The 23,443-nt window shown below is 28.8% G+C and overlaps 1 protein-coding gene, 1 long non-coding RNA gene and 2 pseudogenes across 3 annotated transcripts; 3 read left to right on the top strand and 1 right to left on the bottom strand.

Moving 5' to 3' along the window:
* The first annotated feature begins 11,359 nt into the window (after positions 1 to 11,359).
* On the top strand, positions 11,360 to 11,764 carry LOC149885690 (uncharacterized). Its single transcript, XM_090094240.1, has one exon. The coding sequence runs from the start codon at positions 11,360 to 11,362 to the stop codon at positions 11,762 to 11,764; it is 405 nt and encodes a 134-aa protein (XP_089950366.1).
* Positions 11,765 to 13,212: 1,448 nt separating this feature from the next.
* On the top strand, positions 13,213 to 15,672 carry LOC145193970 (uncharacterized; annotated as a pseudogene). The gene is made up of 2 exons (XR_016454296.1): positions 13,213 to 13,349; positions 13,830 to 15,672. The product of XR_016454296.1 is annotated as an uncharacterized LOC145193970 (transcript).
* A 726-nt stretch (positions 15,673 to 16,398) lies between these two features.
* LOC149885691 (uncharacterized) lies at positions 16,399 to 19,373 on the bottom strand. Its single transcript, XR_016454361.1, has 3 exons — positions 19,229 to 19,373; positions 18,797 to 18,917; positions 16,399 to 18,400 (listed from the first exon to the last, which is right to left on the bottom strand). It is a non-coding gene; the product is annotated as an uncharacterized LOC149885691 (long non-coding RNA).
* Positions 19,374 to 21,165: 1,792 nt separating this feature from the next.
* Positions 21,166 to 22,819, top strand: LOC149885692 (uncharacterized; annotated as a pseudogene).
* Positions 22,820 to 23,443: the final 624 nt, after the last annotated feature.

Genomic DNA, 23,443 nt, shown 5'->3' on the forward strand with positions numbered 1-23,443 from the left:
AAATAATATCAGTCTGTGTTGAATGCGATATTTACAAAACCTTTTGAATATTTCTAGTAGAACGTCCGTAATTAGCCGATACGGCACTGAAAGTGTTTTCAGTGATAAATTAGATTTCTTTGACATTTTATAAAATTTTCTAAACTTTTAATATCTAAAAATAATCAAAAGGTACTATAACAAATTTGAAATTAAAAGTTAATATTAAATCTAATTCATCTATGAAAAATAATTATTAAACTAATTTATCTAGTCAATTTAGTGTAATGCTGGCAAAAAATTTCGATGTATTTGTATTGCATTCAATGCAATATACTTTATATATATATATATATATATATATATATATATATATATATATATATATATATATATATTGCATTCAACTAAGTATTAATTCAATTTATTAAATTACTGATCAAGAATGTTTGAGCATATATATAGTAAAATATGAAGAAAACATTTTGCACATTGCATTATTAGTTTAACAAACACAGTACATTTTAATCAAATGATTTTATGACATAAAATGATTTAAAATTTAATACCAATTTGAATACGAAGGAGAAATACTTCCTTGCACCGGACACAAATGTACATACGAATTCTTTTTCGAAGTATTTACCATTGAAAGTAAGAAAAACTGTCTTTTGTAACAGCACGAGTAATCAATCATTATTAGAAATGCGCGTAAACGTGATTTGGTTAACAGCCATTGAGAAAAAAATCTTTTTCCCTACTCTCTTTAACTAGCTCCTAATTAGAACCCATGCTCCTAATGTGGGACACAATGTTCTATCTTGCAAAATTCATGCTCCAAATATGACACAACTCTCACACAAAATGAATGCGACATAAGACTTACACAGTTTGAAAGAAACTTTCTTATATGTTTTTTTCAAAATTTGAATAAACTAAATTGAATGGGTTGAAAACAATAGTAGCTTTTTTTATTGTTATTACATTACCGTTATACTATATTAAGATAGAAAAAAGTTCAAAATGCGAATTACTTTTATATCAGCTTTAAAATGTTGCTTCTTTGTTTTTCCAGATCTTCCTGCATTGCATTTATTACCCTATTGAACTTGGAGTGTGCCATTTAAAAGTACATGTAAAGTTCTTTTATTTTTTTTATTGATTTGTGTAAAAATCATTAACACCTAACTGGTGGACACTTTATAAGTGCGCATCTAAAACCCACGACTTGGTTATTTTTGAAATTATTTTCAACGGTAATACTCTTGATTGTATTATTGTAAATACAACTCCAGTTTGTTTCCATGACATAATAGCTCTGTTCTTTTTAAATTTTTTGAAATGTACTTTTATCTGTAAAACTCAAGTCGAGCAGTATCTATACAATGAAAAACAGTTTGCTTTGATTTAATTTTGAATGCGAAAGTTCGCCAATGGTTATGTCCAAAAGAAATTCCAAGGACGCCAAATAGTTGCGCGAGTGAAACTCTATACAAGGTTTTTCAAGAAAATGGTAATAACACAGCTGCAGTATCTAAAAGAATCTACAAACCAAAGAGAATTTGAATCCTTAATGATTAAACAAACGACATCGTTCGGAGAAGTCTCTACAAACTTCCTTAAAACAAAAGGCAATCAACCAATGATCGGAATGCAAAAGAATGATCACAAAACAAAAGTAAAGAAACATGGCCACTATCATATAATAAAACTGAGTGGAGAAAGGTTAATTTAAATGATGTTGCTAAATTACATTTCAAATAAAAATTAAAATAAAAGTTTAACTAGATTTTCACTTTCAATTATTTTTAAAATGCTATGAAATTGAAAATCAAATAAAAACTTTTATTCTGATTTTCTATTAAAAGTTTAACATTTCCATGAATTGATCATTTTTTGGTTTTGAAGTAATCTTACATTATTCATATGACATTTTAAAATGGAAATGTATTACAATATTTGTATTATAGTTACATTTTCTAATGTCACAAAAATTAGGCTTTGAAAAGTTTGCGATTATCGAATTCTTTTAGAACATAGAAATAAGCAAACAAAAAATACCGCAGAATATTTTTCAACGCAGTTTATACTTTAATAATGCTAAATGTATTGTATAGGGAACAAAAGCTTTCAGAAAGAACAGATTTTTCAAGTTTTGTAGTCTCACACAGGTTGAAAGATTGTTTTTAAACATTTGATTCAAAATGAAAAATTTTCTTTCATAATGTAAATAGTATCCCAAACATTGATTGAATCAATTTGATTGTTTTTGAGACTCAGAGATAAGAAATATTCTCCTATTATCAACTTTTATCGTGACTGCAACTATAAATATTTCTGTTTTAAGTTTTATTCTCAAACAAAATTTTCTGTAATAAAAAATTAAACAAATTCTTTGTAGCTCTTATGTATTTGTTTAAAATGTTCTTTTGTTCTTTTAAATCATTTTTGTAAAACTCTTTAATTCTTAAAAAATTAAGCATCAAACTGTATGAAACTGCATCACTGTATTTTGTTAATACTTAAAAAATTTAGGATCAAATGACATAAAACGTAATGTAAGTGAGCAATAAAAATCGAAAAGTTGAAGGCCGATATAAAAATTTTAGTCGAAATCGAAATTACTGAATTTCAGTTCAGAAAAACAATACAAAAAACCGCGACGAAAACGTGAGTAAAATAGAAAACCTATAAAAACTTATAAAAGAACGTCAAATATTCGTTGAAACTTATAAAAGAATGTCAAATATTCGTTGAAACTTATAAAAGAATGTCAAATAATCGATTGACCACCACACTTAGGAGAAAATAAAATGAAATAATTGTTTCACATATATCAACCGATCAAGTAACAAAATGTTTTTAAATGCCTTTTAGCTGCTTAGCTGTTCAATGCCTTTAGTCATTTTTTTTAAGTTTAAATGAACATCGCAAATTGTTGAAAACAAACTTCCATTTTCAGTAGATGATTGAGATGAGATATGGAATTCCCTTTGATAATTTTACCCAACTAAATATTGTCTTTAACACTGTTTTCATATGCGTACCAAGCTTATGAACAACATGAAGACGTTCATGCTCATTACTTCTTTGTCGTCTGAAGGAATGTTAAATTAGCGTCAGTTTTCACAATTGGAATACATACACTGCTGCAATCATTCTTTACAGAGAGCAAACATGTTAGGAAAACATTTTGAGACGGAGCGTATCAAAAACAATCAATTGAGTGTCCTTTTGTTTGTCAAGCGGAAATGAAATTAACATAAATTGCTATATTTAAATAATAGAATATAATAATATGCTTTATGTAGATTGGTGTAAATAATATAAATATTCGAGTTTCGTTAAAATTGGACAATTTATTTTAAAATAACAAACACAGCACACCGTTTTTACGTTTTAACAGAAAAGTAATTTAGCACATTAAAAAATCCGCCTGAACCTTGGTATGTAAAAGCGTTCCAACTATTCCGGGCCTAAATAATAGTTTCGAGCCACGGAAAACACAGGAGGTCTTAAATGCCGAGGGCTTTTTTATTCATTCACTGTAAAGCATTTCTAAAAAACTTAAAACTCTAAAAATTACGGCTATTAGCAAGGTTTTTTTTTAACAATTACTGTCTTTTAAGGTCTGCATTTTAATTGTTTAGTTTCCTTTGTCATTTGTCTAAATCACACAATTTGTATCATTTTACTTGTTTAACAAGCATTTCACACTTTCAATACTGCGCCTATAAAATATTTTTCCATATTTTTATTTGGTTTGCTTTTAAATTGTAGAAAAATTTGACAAACAAAAACTTTAAAAAACCTATATTGTGTAACATGACTTCAAAACTAAAAGTAATTATTTTATTATGAGAAACAAAAAAATTATATTAGAAAATCAAAAAATACGTTTTATTTGATTTTCGTATCAATTGTATTTTAGACATTCAATTTAGCTGCATTCTTTCGGATAAGTTTTCCAACTCAGTTTTATTAAATAAGTTGTTTTTAGGATATTGGCCATGCTTCTGAAGGTATTTATTGTTGTTATTCTAAAATTGTTTTTCATTCCAAAGAACGTAGTGGAACCACTTTCAGATAATATCGTTCGTGTTACCATCAAGAATTCAGTTTCTGACTGGTTCAATGACACTTGTGAACTTCTTAGAACATACAGACGTAACTGTTCTCTGGAAAGCCCTATTATAGAATTCACCTCCCACAACTATACAACAACCGTGGAATTTATATTGAACATAATCCTTGACGAAACATTCCGAACAAAACTTAACCAATGCGAACTGCTTTTAATTTCAACAGATATCGACAAAGAAGCAACAGATTTAGTTTCTAATGTTATTGCTCCGTACAATAAAATAAAGCTTTTTGATGTTAACAGAAATAACTATGGGATATCTTACTTTAAAAATTCAGGACCACTATGCACTCGATACTTCATACGCATACGCAAATGTGGCAACTTGTTTGTAGCAGTCACACCAACCGGCACTCGAAATTATATATTTAAAAATACAGAACGTTACTTTAATACGCTGTGAATGTGCATTGCTTTGTGATTGAATCAGTCGAACTGGGACACTTTTCAAATCTTTTGCTTTCAAGTGCTGTGCTGTTTCTGGAATTTATATGAAGATATGTTTTCACTTCAATTTATTTGAAAACCGAGCTGTAAAGCAATTAAAAATAGTCTAAATAAAAGCAATATATGAAAGATCTTTTTAGTAATTCGAATAAACGCAATTTAAAGTTCGCTTTAAATTGTTCACTGCGTATTAAAATTGATAACAAAAACATGAAATTTAAATGCTTATGCAATTTTAAAGAGGACATAAACAAGGCAGGGTTTTTATTTACATTCACTTTTGCTACAAATAAATTTTCAAATAATTTACATTGATCTCGGAAAAAAACATCTGCCAGAATTCCTCTTTTCTTCCAGGGGTTTAATGAGCTTTTGCTCAACAAAAACGTCATTTACGAAGCAAATTGGTTTATGCCCTTCCGAATGTGTCAGTGGCATTTTGATATTTTCGATTTTCATTGACTTTTCTAGTTGCTGTTGTATTTGCTTAACAAAATTTCTCAAAATTTAAATGGATAAAAATAGAATTACGTTCGACAATTTGTCAAGAATGCTTGAATAGTTTAGGCTTCATTTCAGTTAAAAGAGATACAGCTTGTGTACTCGATTACTTTGAAACAATTTTCAGAATAATCGACTTTAAAACAATATTTTTAAAAAAAGACAAAAAGGAAATTAATTTGTGAAAATAAGAGAAACATTTTATATGTTTCAAAAATTTTGAAATGTTGAAATAAAAAGCAGTAATTGGTTAGTAAAGAGAAAGTTACAAGTCAAAAGTTCTGATCTTTTTATTGATAATAAAACTGCAATATTAGTTGTAAATAATTGTTGAATGCTGTTGAGAAATTGTTAAATGCTAATAAAATCTAAACAAATCAAAAATTCCATCAGTAAGGTGAGCTCTGAACATGTCTAATTAGTGTTCAATTATACATTTTTCTCATCATTATAAAATCATCAACTGAACCCTCTTTTAACACATGATCTTTGATTTCAAAAAACTTCTCAATTAATATTTGCCTATTACCGAATGAAGTTCAGAAAATATAAATTTATTTTTCAATGAGTAACTTGAACCAATTTCTGCAAGATTGAATTTATTTTGGAAACTCTGAAAGAAAAAAAATTAGTTGTCTCATAAGCATTGACTACTAAAAATTGATATGAGAGCAGAACAGCACAGCACAGAACAGCAAAAGATGGATCAGCAGAGAATTTGAACTAATATTTAATAACAACAGATTAACAATCAGACGTCGAACATGGTTTTAAAGACACAATTTTTAAAGTAATTTAAAAAAGTAAAAGTAGAAAACATAGGCTACAAATAAAACAATACCAAATATAGTAAAAACAGCGTGGGAAAAATTCATCCGAAATGATCTTGCTAAATTAAATTTCAAATTGAAAATCAAAATAAAAATTTTATGCGATTTTCACTTTGATTATTTTTTAAAATGTAACAAAACTTAGAATCAAATAGAGATCTAAAATTTTGATTATCTATTCGAAATTTAAATTTTTTGTAAATTGACAGTTTAAAGTTTTGAAGTAATGTTACAAAAGTTAAACTTTGAAAGTTTTTGTCGATCAAGTTCTTTTGCAATTTAGAAACGAGCAAACAAAAATACTTAGGGAATATTTTTCAACGCTGTTATTACTTTCCTAATGCTAAAATGAAACAAAAGTTTTCAAAAGAATAGATTTGTCAAGATTTGTGGTCACACACAGGTTGAAAGAAAATTTGTAAGCATTTAATTTATAACATGATTAGCATGAATTTCATGGGAGGAAAAAAAGTTTCTTCCATAAAGTGAATAGCTTGCACTGCAGTAATTGAATCAATCTGATTGTTTTCTAGGCTAAAGATAAGAAATGAACTAATATCTAAAACTGAAAATGTCAAAGACTTTTCCTGTGATTTCTTCAGATTTAAAAAGGAAGAAGACTCTCGGAATGCTTCTTTTTTCGGATGGATTGGAAACGATTTGCTGTCATTATCCAATCTATCACAGTATAGGACACTGTCCCAATTTAGGAAACAAATTTTGAATTATGCGCAATTTACACCGAGAAGTTACTCCCTTAATATGATGTGTTATCGTGACAGTAACTATATTTTTATATTATAAATTTTTATTGTGCAGTAAATTATCTATAATAAAAAATCAAATAAATGCTCTATAGCTCTCATATATGTAAAAGTATATAAAAGTCTTTTGTTCCCTTATCTCATTTATGTAAAATTTTTTAATACTTAACAATATCAGCCTCAAGTAACACAAAACGAAGCACAAGTGAACGACCGAAATCAAACCTTTAGACGAAATCGAAAGTACTGAAATTTCGGTTTAGTAAAACAGTGAACAAAACCGTTACGGAAACTTAAGTAAAACCAAAAACTAAACAACTTGAAACTTAAAAAAGAATGTTAAAAATCCAAATAAACACCAAACTAATGCAACACTATTTGACAAATATCTAAACGATCAGTATGTAACATAATAGAATAAAAAGTAGAACATGTGAAGACATTGTAATAATTTAATATATCAATTGAAGTTTTTTCAGTGCACAACAAAAGTTTTTCAATGTTTTTTTAACAAAAGCCTGTTTTTTTTTAGTTTGAATGAGTTTCAAACAGTTGAAAAAAACCCTCCAATTTTCGGATATTTGGAGGTAATAAAAGAATTTTTTATGCTACTTTTGCCAAACCAAACATAGTCTTTAATATTGTTTTCACTTCATATTTATTCCAAACTTCTAAACAAGATGAATGCGTTCATATTCTTCATTCCTTTGTCGTCTGAAGGAATGTCGAAGAAACGACGGTTTTCACGATTGGAATACATACACTGATGCAAGCATTCTTTCCAGAGAGCAATTTGGTGACTTTCTTAAAACAGGCATAGACATTTATCAGCTTTTCAAACGTTAGAAGAATTAGAGGAATTCCAGGAGGAGCGTTTCAAAAATGATCATTTGAGTTTCGTGTTGTTTGTTGAGCACAGAAAAGTTTGAATGAGAAGCATGAGGCATTTTTTAACATTCTAAATTTAAATAATAAGTCATAAACCCGCAAATTTCAAAGCTAAAAAGCTAGGGCTGTCAAAGTAGGGTAATGCTTTCGTCTAAACTCTACCCCTGCAGTCTCATGTTTACGCCATTGACGGTAAATAAATCTACGACTGTTGTTATCTACTTCCTTTCTTTTTCTTCACCTTTGTTATAAAGATTTGAAGCTGAAATGTAATTTATATATATATATATATATATATATATATATATATATATATATATATATATATATATATTGCATTATTTAAAAAATTTAAGTTACGCTTTCTATAAATTGGTTTAAATAATATGAATGTTCTAACTTTATTAAAACTTTTTCTAAATCCGACAATTTATATAACTTTATATTTAAAATTTTAAAGTAATACAGGACACTCTTTTGACATTTTTACAGAAAAGTAATCTTGCACATTAAAAAGTCTGCCTGTATGTAAAAGCGTTGTTAGTATATCGATAACACAAGAGGTCTTGCGTACCAAAGGATTTTCTATTCATTCACTGAAAAGCAGCTGTTAAAATCTAAAAACTCTCTAAATATTAGGTCATTAGCAAAGTTTTTTTTTAACAGTTATCGTCTTTATGGTCTGTATTTTTATTATTTAATTTCTTTTGTTAATTTATTAAAATTAGACAAATTTTATCATTTTACTTCATTAAATAAACATTTAACCATTAAAAAGGTTTTTTTTTATAAATACTGCGCTTAAAATATAATTTTTATGTTTTTATTTCGTTTGTTTTCAAATTGTAAAAAAGTTAGATAAAAGTAAACTTTACAAAGCCTAATTTGTTTAACATTACCTCAAAACTAAAAATAATTATTTAATGAAAATATTAAATTTCTAATACAGAATAAAAAAACACGTTTTATTTGATTTTCATTTCTATTGCATTTTAGATATTTCATTTAGCTATATTCTTTCGGATTACTTTTTCTAAATCGGTTTCATTGCATGGTTTTTTAATGTGATAGCGGCCATGGTTCTGTACTTCTGTATTGTGTTCATTCTAAGATTTATTTTCATTCCAAAACACGTAGTGGATCCATCTTCAAGAAACATCGTTCGTTTAATCATTAAGGATTCAGTTTCTGATTGGTTCAACCACACTTTTGAATTTTTTAGATTAAACGAATTTAACTTTTCTTCGACAAATCATCTTATAGAAATCAATTCCCACAACTATACGACTTCTCTAGAAATTGTATTGAACATAATCCTTGGCTAAACATTCCGAACAAAATTAAATCAAAGCGAACTGTTTTGAATTGCAACAAATATCGACAAAGAAGCGACAGATTTGGTTTCAAATGTTATCGCTCCGTACGATAAAAGAAAGCTTTTTGATGTTAACAGAAATAACTATGGGATATCTTACTATAAAAATTCAGGACAACTATGCCCTCATTTCAAAACACAGGATCTATACGATTTCATCTTTAGCCAGATCAACCTAGAAAGCCATCTTCTTACAGTAGCAACTGATAGTGGCGAGGAAGATGTTTTTCAGAATTTTATGAGTATGTCATAACTTATACCGATATATGCATCATAAAGTACACGGTTGATATCAAAAATACTTCGTACCTGATAGCAATCATAAATGAAATAACATCATATAAATACATAAACAAGCTTAACATTTTGTTTGGAGCTTCTTCTAGCAATTTAGATTTGTTTCTAAACATCAGCGAAAATTATAGTCTGAAAATCACAAGAATGTATATAAGTGATTATTCATATTCGTCTGATGATATGGAGTTTCTAGTTAAAAAGTATAAAAAAACAATTGATTTCCTTCATGTACTTAATGGTTGTTCCATGATTGCATCAAGAATTATTTTCTGGAATGTCTTTTTGTATGACTTAAATTTAACAAATACAAATACTTATTTTAAAATTCTAAAAGAGTTAACTATTTATACCGATGTTTTTAGTTGGAGTAATGTTACTAACAACGTGGTCTTTAAATTGTATAATAATTATAACTAGCAAAAAGCAACCCGTAATACGGGTTATGGTCGGTCTGTTAATTTATGGTGGCTGTTTTCCACAATTTAAAGTTGCGAAACCTTTACTAATACCCTTTTAGAAAAACGCCTTCAAATTTAAAAAATTAAAACATTTTTAAAATTAAAATAAAAAGTATGCGGAGGTAAAATAATTTACCAATTATTTAACATTATTTGAGAAATTTAAAACTGACATGTCATATCAGTGTAAGGCAGAACCATTTTCCTCGACTTTACTAAGTTCAAAACAATACGTTTTTAGTTACTGACAGAAAATAATAACACTTCATCATGCTTTAAATTGACGAAAAAAGCTAAATTTTTGTTATATTTTTTATAACATGAACTTTAATTAATAAGAGTAATATAAAGCGAACGTTAATTATACATGAATTATTAATTTTTTGGTATCCCCTTGATACATGTTTCTTTAAAAAAGGAAATTGTCTTTAAAACGTTAAATGCACACAACTAAATAAATTAATTAAAAATAACTGAACATTTGACCATTACTATTTATGGCACTAATCTGACCATTTTTATATATGGCCTCTTTGTTTCAACAGTTTTTAATAAACGGTAATTTGCTACCATTTACTAAAAATTCCTTTTTTTACTCGAAATTTAATTCTCTTAAATATTTTGGCAATAATAAAGGACCTCCCTTCCCCGTTTTTGCCTTAATGGTGGTCAGGAGAATAGAGTTATTTTTACTAAGAGTTATCAAGTTTTTGATGAAGACCTTTTACCAGAATAATAAAATGTGAAACAATGATTTTAGAATTTAACATATATAAGAATTTTTCTTTCCTCAAAATTAAGCTAATTAATTAGTTAAACACCTTATAAAATTTAAGTAACTCAATATTTGACAAATGCGCAAAACTACAATATTCCCCCCTCGTTTATAAAGATCCCCTAAGTTACGTACAACAAATATTATTAGGCACAAAATAGAGAAAATTAAAAAAAAATTGAACTAATTGCATATATTTATATCATTTTAACTGATAAAAATTTACAATAAAAGGTAATCAGGTTTTCTTTTTATAAATCGTATAAATGCGTCAATCGTAAATCTTAAAGAAAAAAAAAAAAAAACCACATAAAAACTGAAAATCTATTTACCTATTTATAGAAACCTATTTTGACATGGCATTTAATATAAACATTTATCGAAAATGTAACTATAAAATCTGTTTCGAAGTGCAAAGGATTAACAATACTAAAATTAACTTAAAAAAAAAAAAAATCAAATTAAGATGCAGTGGTTTTCATAAATTTAGACGCACTCATTTTTTTTTACATGTATGTAAGAAAATGCTTAAAATAAAAAGAAAGTAAAAGTGCTACCGCTATGTTTGATATATAAATTAGTAGAGGAAGTGAAACTCTGTTATAAAGTACCTTAATTTTTTTTACAGGATATTTATTACTCATTCTATACCAATTAACACAAAAAGTTAATTGATAAGCTTGATTTTACTTCATAAATTTAGACGCACAATCAAAAAAGTCTTATATCTTGTTAGTTGATAGTTAATTAGTTTTTTTTTCCCATATTTCTCATTAATAGGCCTAAATTAGTTAATTTTGTCAAAAAACCTTATATAAATATAACTTACCATGAATTAGTTAATCATTATTTAATAAATAAACAAAAGTTAATTTAGTTTTGCACTAAAAAGATGCGAAAAATGGGCAAAAGACGTATCACTCAAGCTGAAAGATGGCAAATTATTGCTCACATCAAAGAAGGAATCAAAAGTAATAGAGAAATCGCCAGATTAATTGGAGTTTCTGAGAAATGCGTTTGGAAAACGAAGCAAAACTTTCTTCATACTCGTGGTGCCAGCGAGAAAACGAGGCCAGGTAGACCCTTATCAACCACCAGAAAGAACGATAGTGCCCTTTTTAGAGCTGTCAGAGCTAATCCAAGAATTAGTTACAAAGAATTGAACACAGAATTCAATACAACGCGAAATGCATCTAATTCTAAAAGTACAGTCCGCCGAATACTTATCAAATACAAGATTGAAGTCTACTCTGCTTCAAAGAAACAACTCTTGCGTCCATATGATAAACAAAGGAGACTAAAATAGTGTTGTGAAAGAAGGTATTGGACAATAGAACAATCGAAAAAAACTATGTGGAGTGATGAGAGTAAAAGTTACTCTCATCACTCCACATAGTTTTTTTGAGCTTATCAATCGCAAATCTAACATAACAGTCAAAAGAATGGCTCACGAAAAGTATTACGCCAGGGACATTAGACCGACTGTACAAAGTGGAGGAGGGTCGATAGGAATCTGGTCATGCTTCAATTACAAAGGTGTTGGTATGCGCCAAACATACACTGGAAGAATCAACTCCAGAATATACGTAGAAGTACTGGAAAACAACCTAATTCCATCAATTGACCTGCTTATGCTCCATGATAAACCATGGAAACTTCAACAAGATGGCGCTACTGCACATACTACATACAATACAAAGGAGTGGTTCAACGATAATAATATCAAGACAATACCGTGGCCTCCTTACTCACCTGATTTGAACCCAATTGAAAACATTTGGGCTTGGATTGACCGTGAATTGGCAAAGGTTTAAATTTCCACACTTGGCCAGCTGAAGGACATCCTTAAGGAGACCTGGTATAGGGTCCTACAAACGATGTGCAAAAATTTTGTTGAGTCTATGCCTAGAAGAGTTCTTAGTTGTATTAAAGCAAAAGGTGGATACACAAAATATTAATTGGTTCATAAATTACGCCTCCTAATGTATCGTGCGTCTAAATTTATGAATAATTTTTTTTGTCTTATTTTTTTAACACCATGTAGTTGTACCTAATTATTACTTAGTATTTGTATTTTTTTTGTAATTTTTTTGTAAATTTTGTATTCTGTATGTATTTATCTAATAAATAGAAAAAAAAATTAAACCGAATTCTTTTTTCGTTATTGTTTTATCCTTAAAAGACTAAAAGTTTCTATTCTCAAATTTGAGTGCGCCTAAATTTATGAAAACCACTGTATAAACTGCATTTTTAGCATAATGCTGGCTTTTAGTAAATAAAAGCAGTAAGTTCCAATAATGAAACTACCCATTATTCATTTTTAACAATAGACACCAACGTGAAGGTAAGCCAAGCAGTCTATCAACACAAAACATCACAACAATAACACATAACAATAGAATATTTACACCCTTGATCCTAAAATCCAGCGAAAATAACAAACCAAATTAAAATATGAAAGGCAAAAGTAGAAAGCCAATTTAAAGTTAACTATATATTTATCTTTTTACTAAACATATCGTCCCCTCAGTATTATCTTGTTCTATCTACAAATTTTTTTTTTTTTGCAAAAACTAATTTTTATTGTTTAAAAAAGTATAATGTATTATTTCCACTTATCAATAAATTATACCTTCTCTGCTTCGTCAAGATTTATTCAATTTGACTTTGTTCTAATTACAATTTTACGTATTTTGTTAGTTTTATCTTATTCTATTTCACTTTTTTAAAACATTTTAGTATTATAATGTTCTAATGCCCAAATCTGCAAATCAATGTTGTAGCGCAAGTCACGTGACTTTTTATTTTGATATTTTCAAAATGTCGTCAAGTAAGTTTATTGGTTTAGTTACAAAAGAAACAGTTGACTTTTAATTACTTAATACCGACTCGTAAGTAGTTTCTATTACTATGGTAATTTTAAAATTTGAAAATAAAAAGGAAAATTTTATTTTTCCGATAATTGGATTCCATTTTATGTTCTTTTAACGATAAAATAGTCAACTATTATATCGTGCATTATCAACTATTATATAAATATCGTGCATTAAAGGGTTAAATTAACTTAAGACTAGCTCTCATACACAGTAATAGTAGTTAACTAACTATAAATCTATATGTATAACTATATATATATAACTATATGTATAACTATATATATTGTGCCTTTAAATAACTATATATATATTGTACAAAGTCTTTAAGTAAGACTAAATTCTTTATATTATTTATTTCCTAACTGTAAAAAATAACTTATATTACCCTGCTAATTACGATGCTTATGAAATTCCAATTGTCATTAATTTTTGATTTTTTTTTAATATTATGTTGTTTTTAAATGTAGCTAAAGTTTATACTTTTTATTTCTACAGTGTCGATTCAAGTTTCCACAATAAGCTACTACATACGGATTTAGAAATAGTTGTGCCAATAGAGCAACTCTCGACAAAAAAAAAAGTTGGACGTAAAAGAACCAGAAATCCAGATAGTTGGAAATGCAATGTCAATAAAAAAAGGCGTCAAGCTGGCCAGGAGTATAAAAGCAGGAATAAAGTGATAAGAAGAAAGAGAGAGATCAATAATGAGAAGGACTGTACTAACTGTAAATTTAAATGCCACATTTATTTTCCGCAAGAGCAACGGGAGTTACTATTTAACAAATTTTGGGGACTCAATGATGACCTCAAAGCACACTTTTATAGTGAAAATACAACACGTATTGTGAAAAAAACTAAACGAACACTTGCAATTTCATCGAGGCGGCAATACTCATTTGCCTACTTTTTTCACCTGGCAGGGATTCCCATCAGAGTTTGCAAACCTTTCTTTTTAAACACTCTTGACATAAGCCAACAAAGAATTTCATATTTTTATAAACATTTCCAAACAGATACAAACACGCCTACCCCAAGAAAACAAGGTAAACATACAAAAAAGAAAATTCCTGACGCGGTCAGAGATGGCGTTAGGAAACACATATATAGCATTCCGGTTATAGACTCGCACTATTGCCGTGCTAATACAAATAGAAAATACTTTGAGTCTGAATTGTCTATTAGTCGACTGTATGAGCTTTACCAAGACTTTTGTCAGCAAAAACGATTTCAACCGGCTAAAAAGCACTTATACTCTGAAATTTTTTTAACTGAGTTCAATATTTCTTTCCAGCAAAGAAAAAAAGATAGGTGTGATAAATGTGAAATTTTTAAAATCAAAAGTGCTGAAGGTATTTTAAGTAATTGTGAACGGGCTCAGCATCTAAGTCATATTGAACAAAAAGAAGATGCACGCGAAGAGCGCAAAAAAGACAGACAGTCAGGACATCCTGTTCTCTGTTTTGATTTACAAAATGTTTTAACAGTTCCCAAGGCTGAGATATCCAACTTCTTTTATCTTAGGAAGCTATCTGTTTATAACATGACAGCACATCTTTCTTTAGATAAAGATGTTTATTGTTGTATCTGGTCTGAAAGCCAATCTGGCAGAGCCGGAAATGATTTGGCATCTGCAATCCTACGAATTTTAGAATCTGTGCTTACCACCCATCCACAACTTAAGAACCTCATTTTATGGTCAGATTCTTGCGTTCCGCAAAATAGAAACAGTATTATGAGCACGGCAATAAAGCATTTTTTAAATGCTCATTCTGATGTTGAATCTATCACTCAAAAGTTTTCTGCAAGCGGACATGGCTGTGTTCAAGAGGTTGCATTGACCAAAAATTAAAAAAAACTGAGGTATACAGTCCACTGGGTCTGATCAGAATACTAAAGTCTGTTAGGCGACAGAAACCTTTCAATATCCTGCAGATGAAAGATGTTGATTTTTTAAATATTCAAGCTGGAGCTAAAAGCTATAACTTTACCAAAGTGCCCTTTACTCAAGTAAAGCAATTAAAATACTATTCCAATCATCCTTTTACTGTTTCATTTAAAACAAAACATGCAGACGGCTTCACCTCAGTTTTTGCAGGTGCCCAATCATTAAGAAAAAAGAAATCTACAGCATATCCCATAACTGCACCAAAACTGTCAATTCAGACCAAAAAAAGCCACTTACTTTCAAAAGAAAAGAATGAAGATATTAAAAAAATGATGCCCTACATGGCTGAGATTGATAGAAATTATATGGCAACTCTTTGTGTTTAGTAATTCATGTGCATCTCCCATGTACTTTTCTTAATTATTTTTATGTCTTAATATAATTGTTTCATGAAAAAAAAAATGTTTTACTTGAACGCAACCAAATAATGTCTAAAACAGGGGTGGATCCAGGTCATTGTCCTAGGGGGGAGGGGGTTATATGACCAAAAAAAATGATTTTTTCAGCTAAAACCACTGTTTCATTTGATCATTTTTCTAACTAAGTTCAATAATTCTTTCCGGCAAAGAAAAAAAGGTGTAATTAGTGTAAATTTTTTAAAATCAAAAGTGCTGAAGGTACTTTAAATGATTGTGAACGGGCTCAGCATCTAAGTCATATTGAACAAAAATAAGATGCACGCGAAGAGCGTAAAAAATGCTTATAAATTAGTTTACTAATAAATATATTAAATGTGTATATAACTAACTTTTTTTTGCCAAAAATTCAAATGTTGCAAAATAATATTTTGTATTTTTATTATTTTTTTAAATTTCTATCAATAATATTTTAAAGATTGATAATTCTTAAGATAGGGGGGAGGGGGATAGTCCCATCTTTGTATCCGTCCTTGGTAAGAAATACATTCAAAACATTCACCAAATAAGACATTTGTGCATGTTTGGACAAACTATAATTAAAAAAACCCAAAGAAATTGACATAGAACATTATACAATTTTTGTATTTTGTAAAGTTTGTCAGTAATATCTCAAAAGTCAAAAATCATTTTTTTAAACACTAAATACACAATAATTTTCTAAAAATGGTTTATAAGGGTATTATATATTGACCTTGACAATTTTATAATAACAAAATTTGGTGCAAAGTTTATTTTGAACATTTTTAGGGCTTTTGAAAATTCAAATGCCTTTTTTTCAAAACCATAGTTTAGCGACATAGAACAAGATAATACTGAGGGGACGATATAACTACATAAAAGTATATTTGTTTTTATAATAAATATTAGTTATTCAATTACTTCAAATTTAGGACATTAAAACACCCTAGATTTAAAGATCAAGGTTGCATAATCTCCCATACACATTATCAATCTTGCTCAATATAATGCCAACTCACACCACTTTGAAAACATGGAAACAACATAACTTAAACATATATACAGCTATAAACAAATATGGTTTCATATAACACATATAAACATATTAAATGACAGGTATATTTATCAAAAACTATGAAAAAAATATTAAAGTAATAAAAAAAATATAACACTATTATAACACTTTTCACCCACCATACCTTGAATAAGATGTTTATCAATTTTGAAAAACAAACTATTAAATGCCCTAGAGTTCTTGAACATGCAACATATAGTTGACCATGAGAGAAACACGGTTTTTTGAGATATACCCCAACTCTATCAAATGTTTGACCTTCACTTTTATTAATTGTCATTGAATAAGCCAATCTAACAGGAAACTGACAACGTTTCAGAACAAAAGGTAAATTAGAATCTGATGGAGCCAACTGAATTCGAGGAACAAAAACCCATTAACCACCAGAAACACCTGTCAAAACCTCTGCATCAATATAATTATTTTGAAGAGCACAAACTTTCATTCTAGTACCATTACATAACCCAGCTTTGAGATTTAAATTTCTAAGTAGCAAAATTACACAACCAATTTTCAATTTTTAACAATGAGGTAGCATACCTGAAGGAGTTAAGCTGTTCAAAAACTCAACATTTTTCTTTATTTCTTTCATTAAGGTCATCAGTATCAATTTGATCAGCACTTAAATAAATTTTGACCTCACCCGGCAGACATTCAAGCACTTCTTCAATGATTGATAATGAATCAACATTAGTTGGTGTTAAAATCACGCGTTTAGAATAATCATTTTGTTCAGCATCTCCAAAAATCTTTTCAACAACTGATTCATTTTCTCTAATAATGCACTGATTTGGTATTTTAATGCATCTTTAAAAGGATCCTCCTCTTTGACAGGTATTGTCCCATTCCCAAGTTTTAGTAGCCATTGGGAAAATTCACCTTCCCCACCTTGTACTCTCATATTATCAGTTAATGCAAACTTCTGCACCCATTGCCAATGCAAAGAACATTTTACACACAATTCTACTATTTTGTGTTGTGTTTATACACAATTCTACTATTTCAGTTGTTGAACATTTTCATCAAAATTTTCTAGATTTAAGCCAATAAACTCATCAACAACAGGGAGATTGTAATCGGTCAGCATTTTACCACTTTGATTAATAATCTTTTCAATTTGATGAAGAGTAGCTTGTTCAGCTATTAGAAGTGGGATTGAGCGGTGAATAAAATCTTCCATCATAAAAGCTTTGGATGTATTCCAGAGATGTAAAGGATTGTCAGATTCGCAAAAAGTCAAAATAATTGAAAACAACTGTCTAATTTGCTTTGGCATACGTGTTAAAACCGCCTCAGAAAGAGTATTCTGCCATTCAGTGTCATCTTACAACAATTCTTTTAAAACACATGGTTCACGAAACGTTTCAAGGACAATACCATTAACAGTACGCACATCCTCCCAAGATGTTGCTCTTTTTGCTTGCAAAAGAGTTTAAGAAAAAACAATTCTCCAGTTGGATTAACTTTATCCATTCTTACTATCACTTTATTACCACCCCTTTGTCTAACCATCCATTTACAATGTTTATCATCAAATATAAAGTGATAAGGAATGTCTACATAAGAATAGCAATGTGCTCTTTCATTTTCAGTATTTAACTTAAACCATGCCGTTAGGTGCGTATCACGTTGAGCTGCACAATCTAAAGCCATTTGTTCTGCTCCTTCTCTAAAATACAATAATTGATTTTCAGGTAGATGTTTACCAAGTCACAGCACTTTGAAAACACAGAAACAACATAATATAAACATATGTACCAACTATAAACACAATAAATGTGTTTAAATATGTATATAAGGTTAAATATATTCCTTACATACATATTTAAACACACTTTTAAAACAATTACATAACACATATAATACATACACAAACAATAAAAACACTTTACATTATGATAAAAACACATTGATAAAACAACTATAAAGCACTTATTACCAAATACACATACATATCAAATAAGCATATATGCAAACAATAAACATGTGCAAACAAAAATTTTAAAAATGATGCGAGAAAGTTTAAAAAGATACAAAATATTTATTTACAATCAATACTCTTTACCTTCTTTATTTTCTTCATAAGAACTGTAATCCTCATAACAAAATTTAACCTTTTCATACAATAACATGTGACATGCCATGTCAGTGTTGGCACAAAAGTTTAATTTACTTTTCTAAATTTTCTAAAAAAGAACAAAAATAGTTAATAGCATCACAGAAATTTCAATGTAGTAATAACCATTTTATGGAAATAGCATTAGTATAACTTTAAATAACATACATACCCCTATTTTCCTTCTAAAAAATAAGATAATAAAAACAAAACTGCAAAATGAAAAACTAAAACAAACAAAATATAAACGATTTAAAAAATTAGAATCCTTTCTACTTTATCTGATAAAAATTTAAATCCTTTCTAATTTATCTAATAAAAATTTAAATCCTTTTTACTTTATCTAATAAAAATGTATATATAACTATTTTATATACTTACTTCAATAATAAGATGATCTTAACGATTATTATTTATCTTCATATGATTCTTTATGTAATATATCTAAACTAATAATTAAATTCCAAAAGGAAGAAAGTTTTAACTCGCTTCATGGATCTTTCTCCAATGGCCGCATTAGGGGTGTTCAAAAAATAAAAATTTCGAAAACGCGAATACACAACAAGTTAAATTTAGGGCAAATGTAAAAAAAATACGATTACAAAAAAAAAAAGTCAAAAATATTGAGATTTACCTTGTGCTCAAGCGTCAAAACCCCCCTAAAAACGCCCCAAATAGTACCCTCGTAGCAAGGCTTTGAGCACAAGGTAAGTCTTAATATTTTTAACTTTTTTTTTTTTTTAATGTGCTCATAATAATTTATACTTTTTTTTAAAATTGATGTGTATCCGTGATTTTTCTTAAAAGTTCTTTAAATTTAAAACGATTTTATGCAAAAAAACGAAAATATGAGCATTTAACAAAAAAGAATGCGCAATAATTCGTACTTATTGTATTTGTTTACATTCACATCGTTTGGTTTTTTAATTATTAATGTTCTTTTTTATTTGATTTGTGTACTTTGTTTGCATTTTTCTTTTGTTCTCACTTAATAAACAATTTTATTACATGTCTAAAACTTGTAAAAAGAAAAAACTGACAATTGTAAATTAACGTTAATGTATATTGCGAAATTCTGCAGTAAACATTTTAGTTTCATCTCATATTTTGATGTTAGTGAATGTCATTTCTTTTAAAATAGTTTTAAAAATTGTAATGGAAAATTTAATAGAAAACAAAGGAGAGTCACAAAAAATGAAAGTTTCAGGTACAAATAAAAGTAAGAAACTATTAAAAAGTGGCAATGAAAAGCGAAATATAAAAATGAAAAAAAACAAACATTTTATTATTGAGAAAGTGAAACCAGCAATACCAAGTAACAAATTTGTTTTGAGCTTTTTTTAATTTTAAATATCTAGTTTAGGATATAAGATTATAGTTTATAATGTGAAATCTTATGACTGTAAGGTTTCACATTGTACAAGAGCAAACTCAACCTGAATATTTTTGTTATTAACTTTAGTTGATCAACTGCCATCTGGATTAGATATTTTACAACACATAGCTTTTAATAAGTCGACGCTTTCTAAAACATCAAAAAAGTCAATGATAATTCCATGCTCGGTAAAAAAAGACAGAAAATACGAGAGATGTGTTGAACTGCATTGTAGGTGTATTCTAAGCAAAATAAAGGGTCCCTGGCTTAAAGCTGGATTCCCTCTTCAATCAGATAATAACTTGATACAAAAGCTGAATAAGTTGAACAAAAAATATTTGAATTTGAAAAAAAACATGCACAGGAGGTCGTCTTTAGAATTAAAAAAGCAACAAGACTTTAGAAAGGATCTGGGAAAAATCTTTTGGGCAGGAATAGCTGACTTACAAAACTGGATAAAGAAGGACAAGAATAGATCAGACCAAGATAGGAAAGAGGACCTAGATTTTTATACGATCAAGAACACAACAGAAAGTTATTTCTAGGGCCTGAAGACAAAAAATATAGCGAGAAGGTATTATATATTATAATATAAATCCATATTATAAACCTTTTTTCTGAATTTAAAAACTCTCCTATCATTGCTCACTCTTCTCCAATTTTTCATTGTTTTTTATTTTGGGTACATTAATTTTTATTTTATAATGTATACTGTTTAGATTTCGGAGAATACAAGAAAGAGAAATCCATCTATAAAAAATGCTTCTAAATCAGTAGAAATAAGTTCAGAGTTAGAATTTGGTACGGACACCAGCGAAGATTCATCCTTTGATTCCGATTTTGAACCAGGATATCGGCGTTCTATAGAGTCAAGTAGTCTTATAAAAGCTGAGATTCCAAAAGATATTATTTCTGGTAATGTTGCTCAAATTGCCACAATTACTGATATTTCTCCTAACGTTTTGACAAAAGTTACTGCTGCAATCCTTGATAGTTCTGGGGTTGATCTTACAAATGTAAATTGCAGTAGGTCAACAGCATCTAGAAAGATGAAACAAACAGCTCATGAAATGGCAGTTATTGCTAAAGAAGATGTCGAACTTAGCATCCGAGCTTCTCCCTACCCATGCATTATACATTTTGATGGAAAAAAATTAAAGCATGATAGACTTGCTGTTCTGGCAACTATTGGTAATGACTCCCATCTTCTCGGAGTTACGCCATTACCCTCTTCATCTGGAGAAGATCAGTACAATGGTGTAATGAAAGTCCTAAAAGAGTGCAATCTCGAATCAAAGATTGGATTACTTTGTTTTGATACCACATCAAGCAATACAGGAATACATAAAGGATCTTTAATAAGAATATCTACTGAGTTAAATAAGTATCTAATTATTTTAGCTTGCAGACATCATGTTTCTGGGTTGAGAATAACACACTTTTCTGAGGCTATAACAAATGAAAAAACTACGGCCCCCGATAACCCTTTGTTTAAACATTTCAAAAACTTGTTTGAGCAGCCTAATTTTGAGTACAACCCATCTATGTTAGTAAAATTTGGTTGGGAGGAAATTAAAGGAACCGTTGTTGAAAAAGCTGCTACAGAATCTCTTGAGTATTGTAGATCTTACTTATTGAGAAATAATATTGTAAGGGAAGATAGAAAAGAACTTGCAGAGCTAGTGATCAGCTATCTTTCTCCTTCTATCATTAAAATTCGAAAAACTGGAGCGGTTCATCATGCAAGATTTCTTGGCAAATCTATATATTATTTAAAAATGTAAATTCTTTCAACTCAAATTGATTTTGTTCAAAAAAATAGAGAACATATTAAGGTAATTACTGAATTTATAGCTTGTTTTTATGCAAAGTGGTACCTGCAATCAAATGATACAATCAAAGCTCCTTTTATGGATGTAACTGCTGTTCATCAAATGCATCAGTATAAAGCAGTATGTGCAGAACCATTTGCTGTTGATGCTGTGTTGAATTCTTTATTTAAACATACATGGTATCTTGACTCAACTCTGATTCCTTTAGCCTTGCTGGATGATGGTGTTGCACTCGAAGAAAAGAAAAAAATTGCTGCTGCAATATTATCATTTCCAAAACCTAAGTCATGTTACTTTAAAACTAAAAATAAGCAAAAAAAAGATATAGAAAAATTGTTGAAAATTGAACTTAACATTCATCAGCAAATTCCTAGCTTAGCTTCTTTGGTTGATGAGTTCTCCTGGTTAATGTTTGAAATGATCGGAATAAAAGATCAACGAATTGATGATTGGCTGACCTTGCCACCTCAGTATTGGCACACGCAATCAACATATAGATTATTTTTAAATTTTGCAAAAAGTATTGTTTGTGTAAACAATCACGCTGAAAGGGCAATTGGAGTGATGCAACAATTTGTTCACCGCTACAACGACGAGGAAGAAAAACAAAATAGGCTTATTGCTGTGGACAAAGTTCGCTCAATTTTAAAGGCATCAGGCAGTGAATCTTTATTAACCAAGAAACAAAATAACAAAGTTATAAGCAAGAAAAGAATCGCAAAGGGATTACTTAGCTTACGCTCCAAAATTCAGAAGATAGCTTGAACTTTACTATTTACATAAAAAAAATATTTTTTAAAGATACACGGTCGTTTGTAAGAGGAAAGTTATTATACGCATGCGCAGTAGACTTAAAAATAATTTAAAATTTTAAAAATGGCTACGGATGCAAAACTTATCATTGACAACGAGTAACTTGTTTAATTTTAGATAATTAAATAGGTTTTTAACTATTTTTTAAATGAAATTATTGTGATAATAACTTTCACCTGTACTAAGAAATGTTTTAAATAAAATACAAAACCTCTGAATGTGAATAAAATCTACTTTCAGCTAAAGCTACTTTTACTGTTTTTGTTTATAATCTTTAAACCTTTTTTAAAAAAATTTTGAGCGTAGAAATTTTTAAATTTTTATTTATTCAGCAAGATGAGCCTTTTATCTTTTTTGCATTTTTTGCTTATATGAGGATTCAATTTTTTTTGCAGGGTTAAAATAAAATCTTAATCGTTAACTTTTTGTAACCTGTTGCTATGGTACTCTTTTCCGATGTGACTATATATATATATATATATATATATATATATATATATATATATATATATATATATACACACATGTATATATATATAAATATAATATATTTTATTATATATATAATATATTATA

Source organism: Hydra viridissima, unplaced genomic scaffold (assembly GCF_058129835.1).
Source record: "Hydra viridissima isolate aposymbiotic clone 2 unplaced genomic scaffold, HvirCarnegie_v1 scaffold_7, whole genome shotgun sequence".
Classification (NCBI taxonomy): domain Eukaryota; kingdom Metazoa; phylum Cnidaria; class Hydrozoa; order Anthoathecata; family Hydridae; genus Hydra; species Hydra viridissima.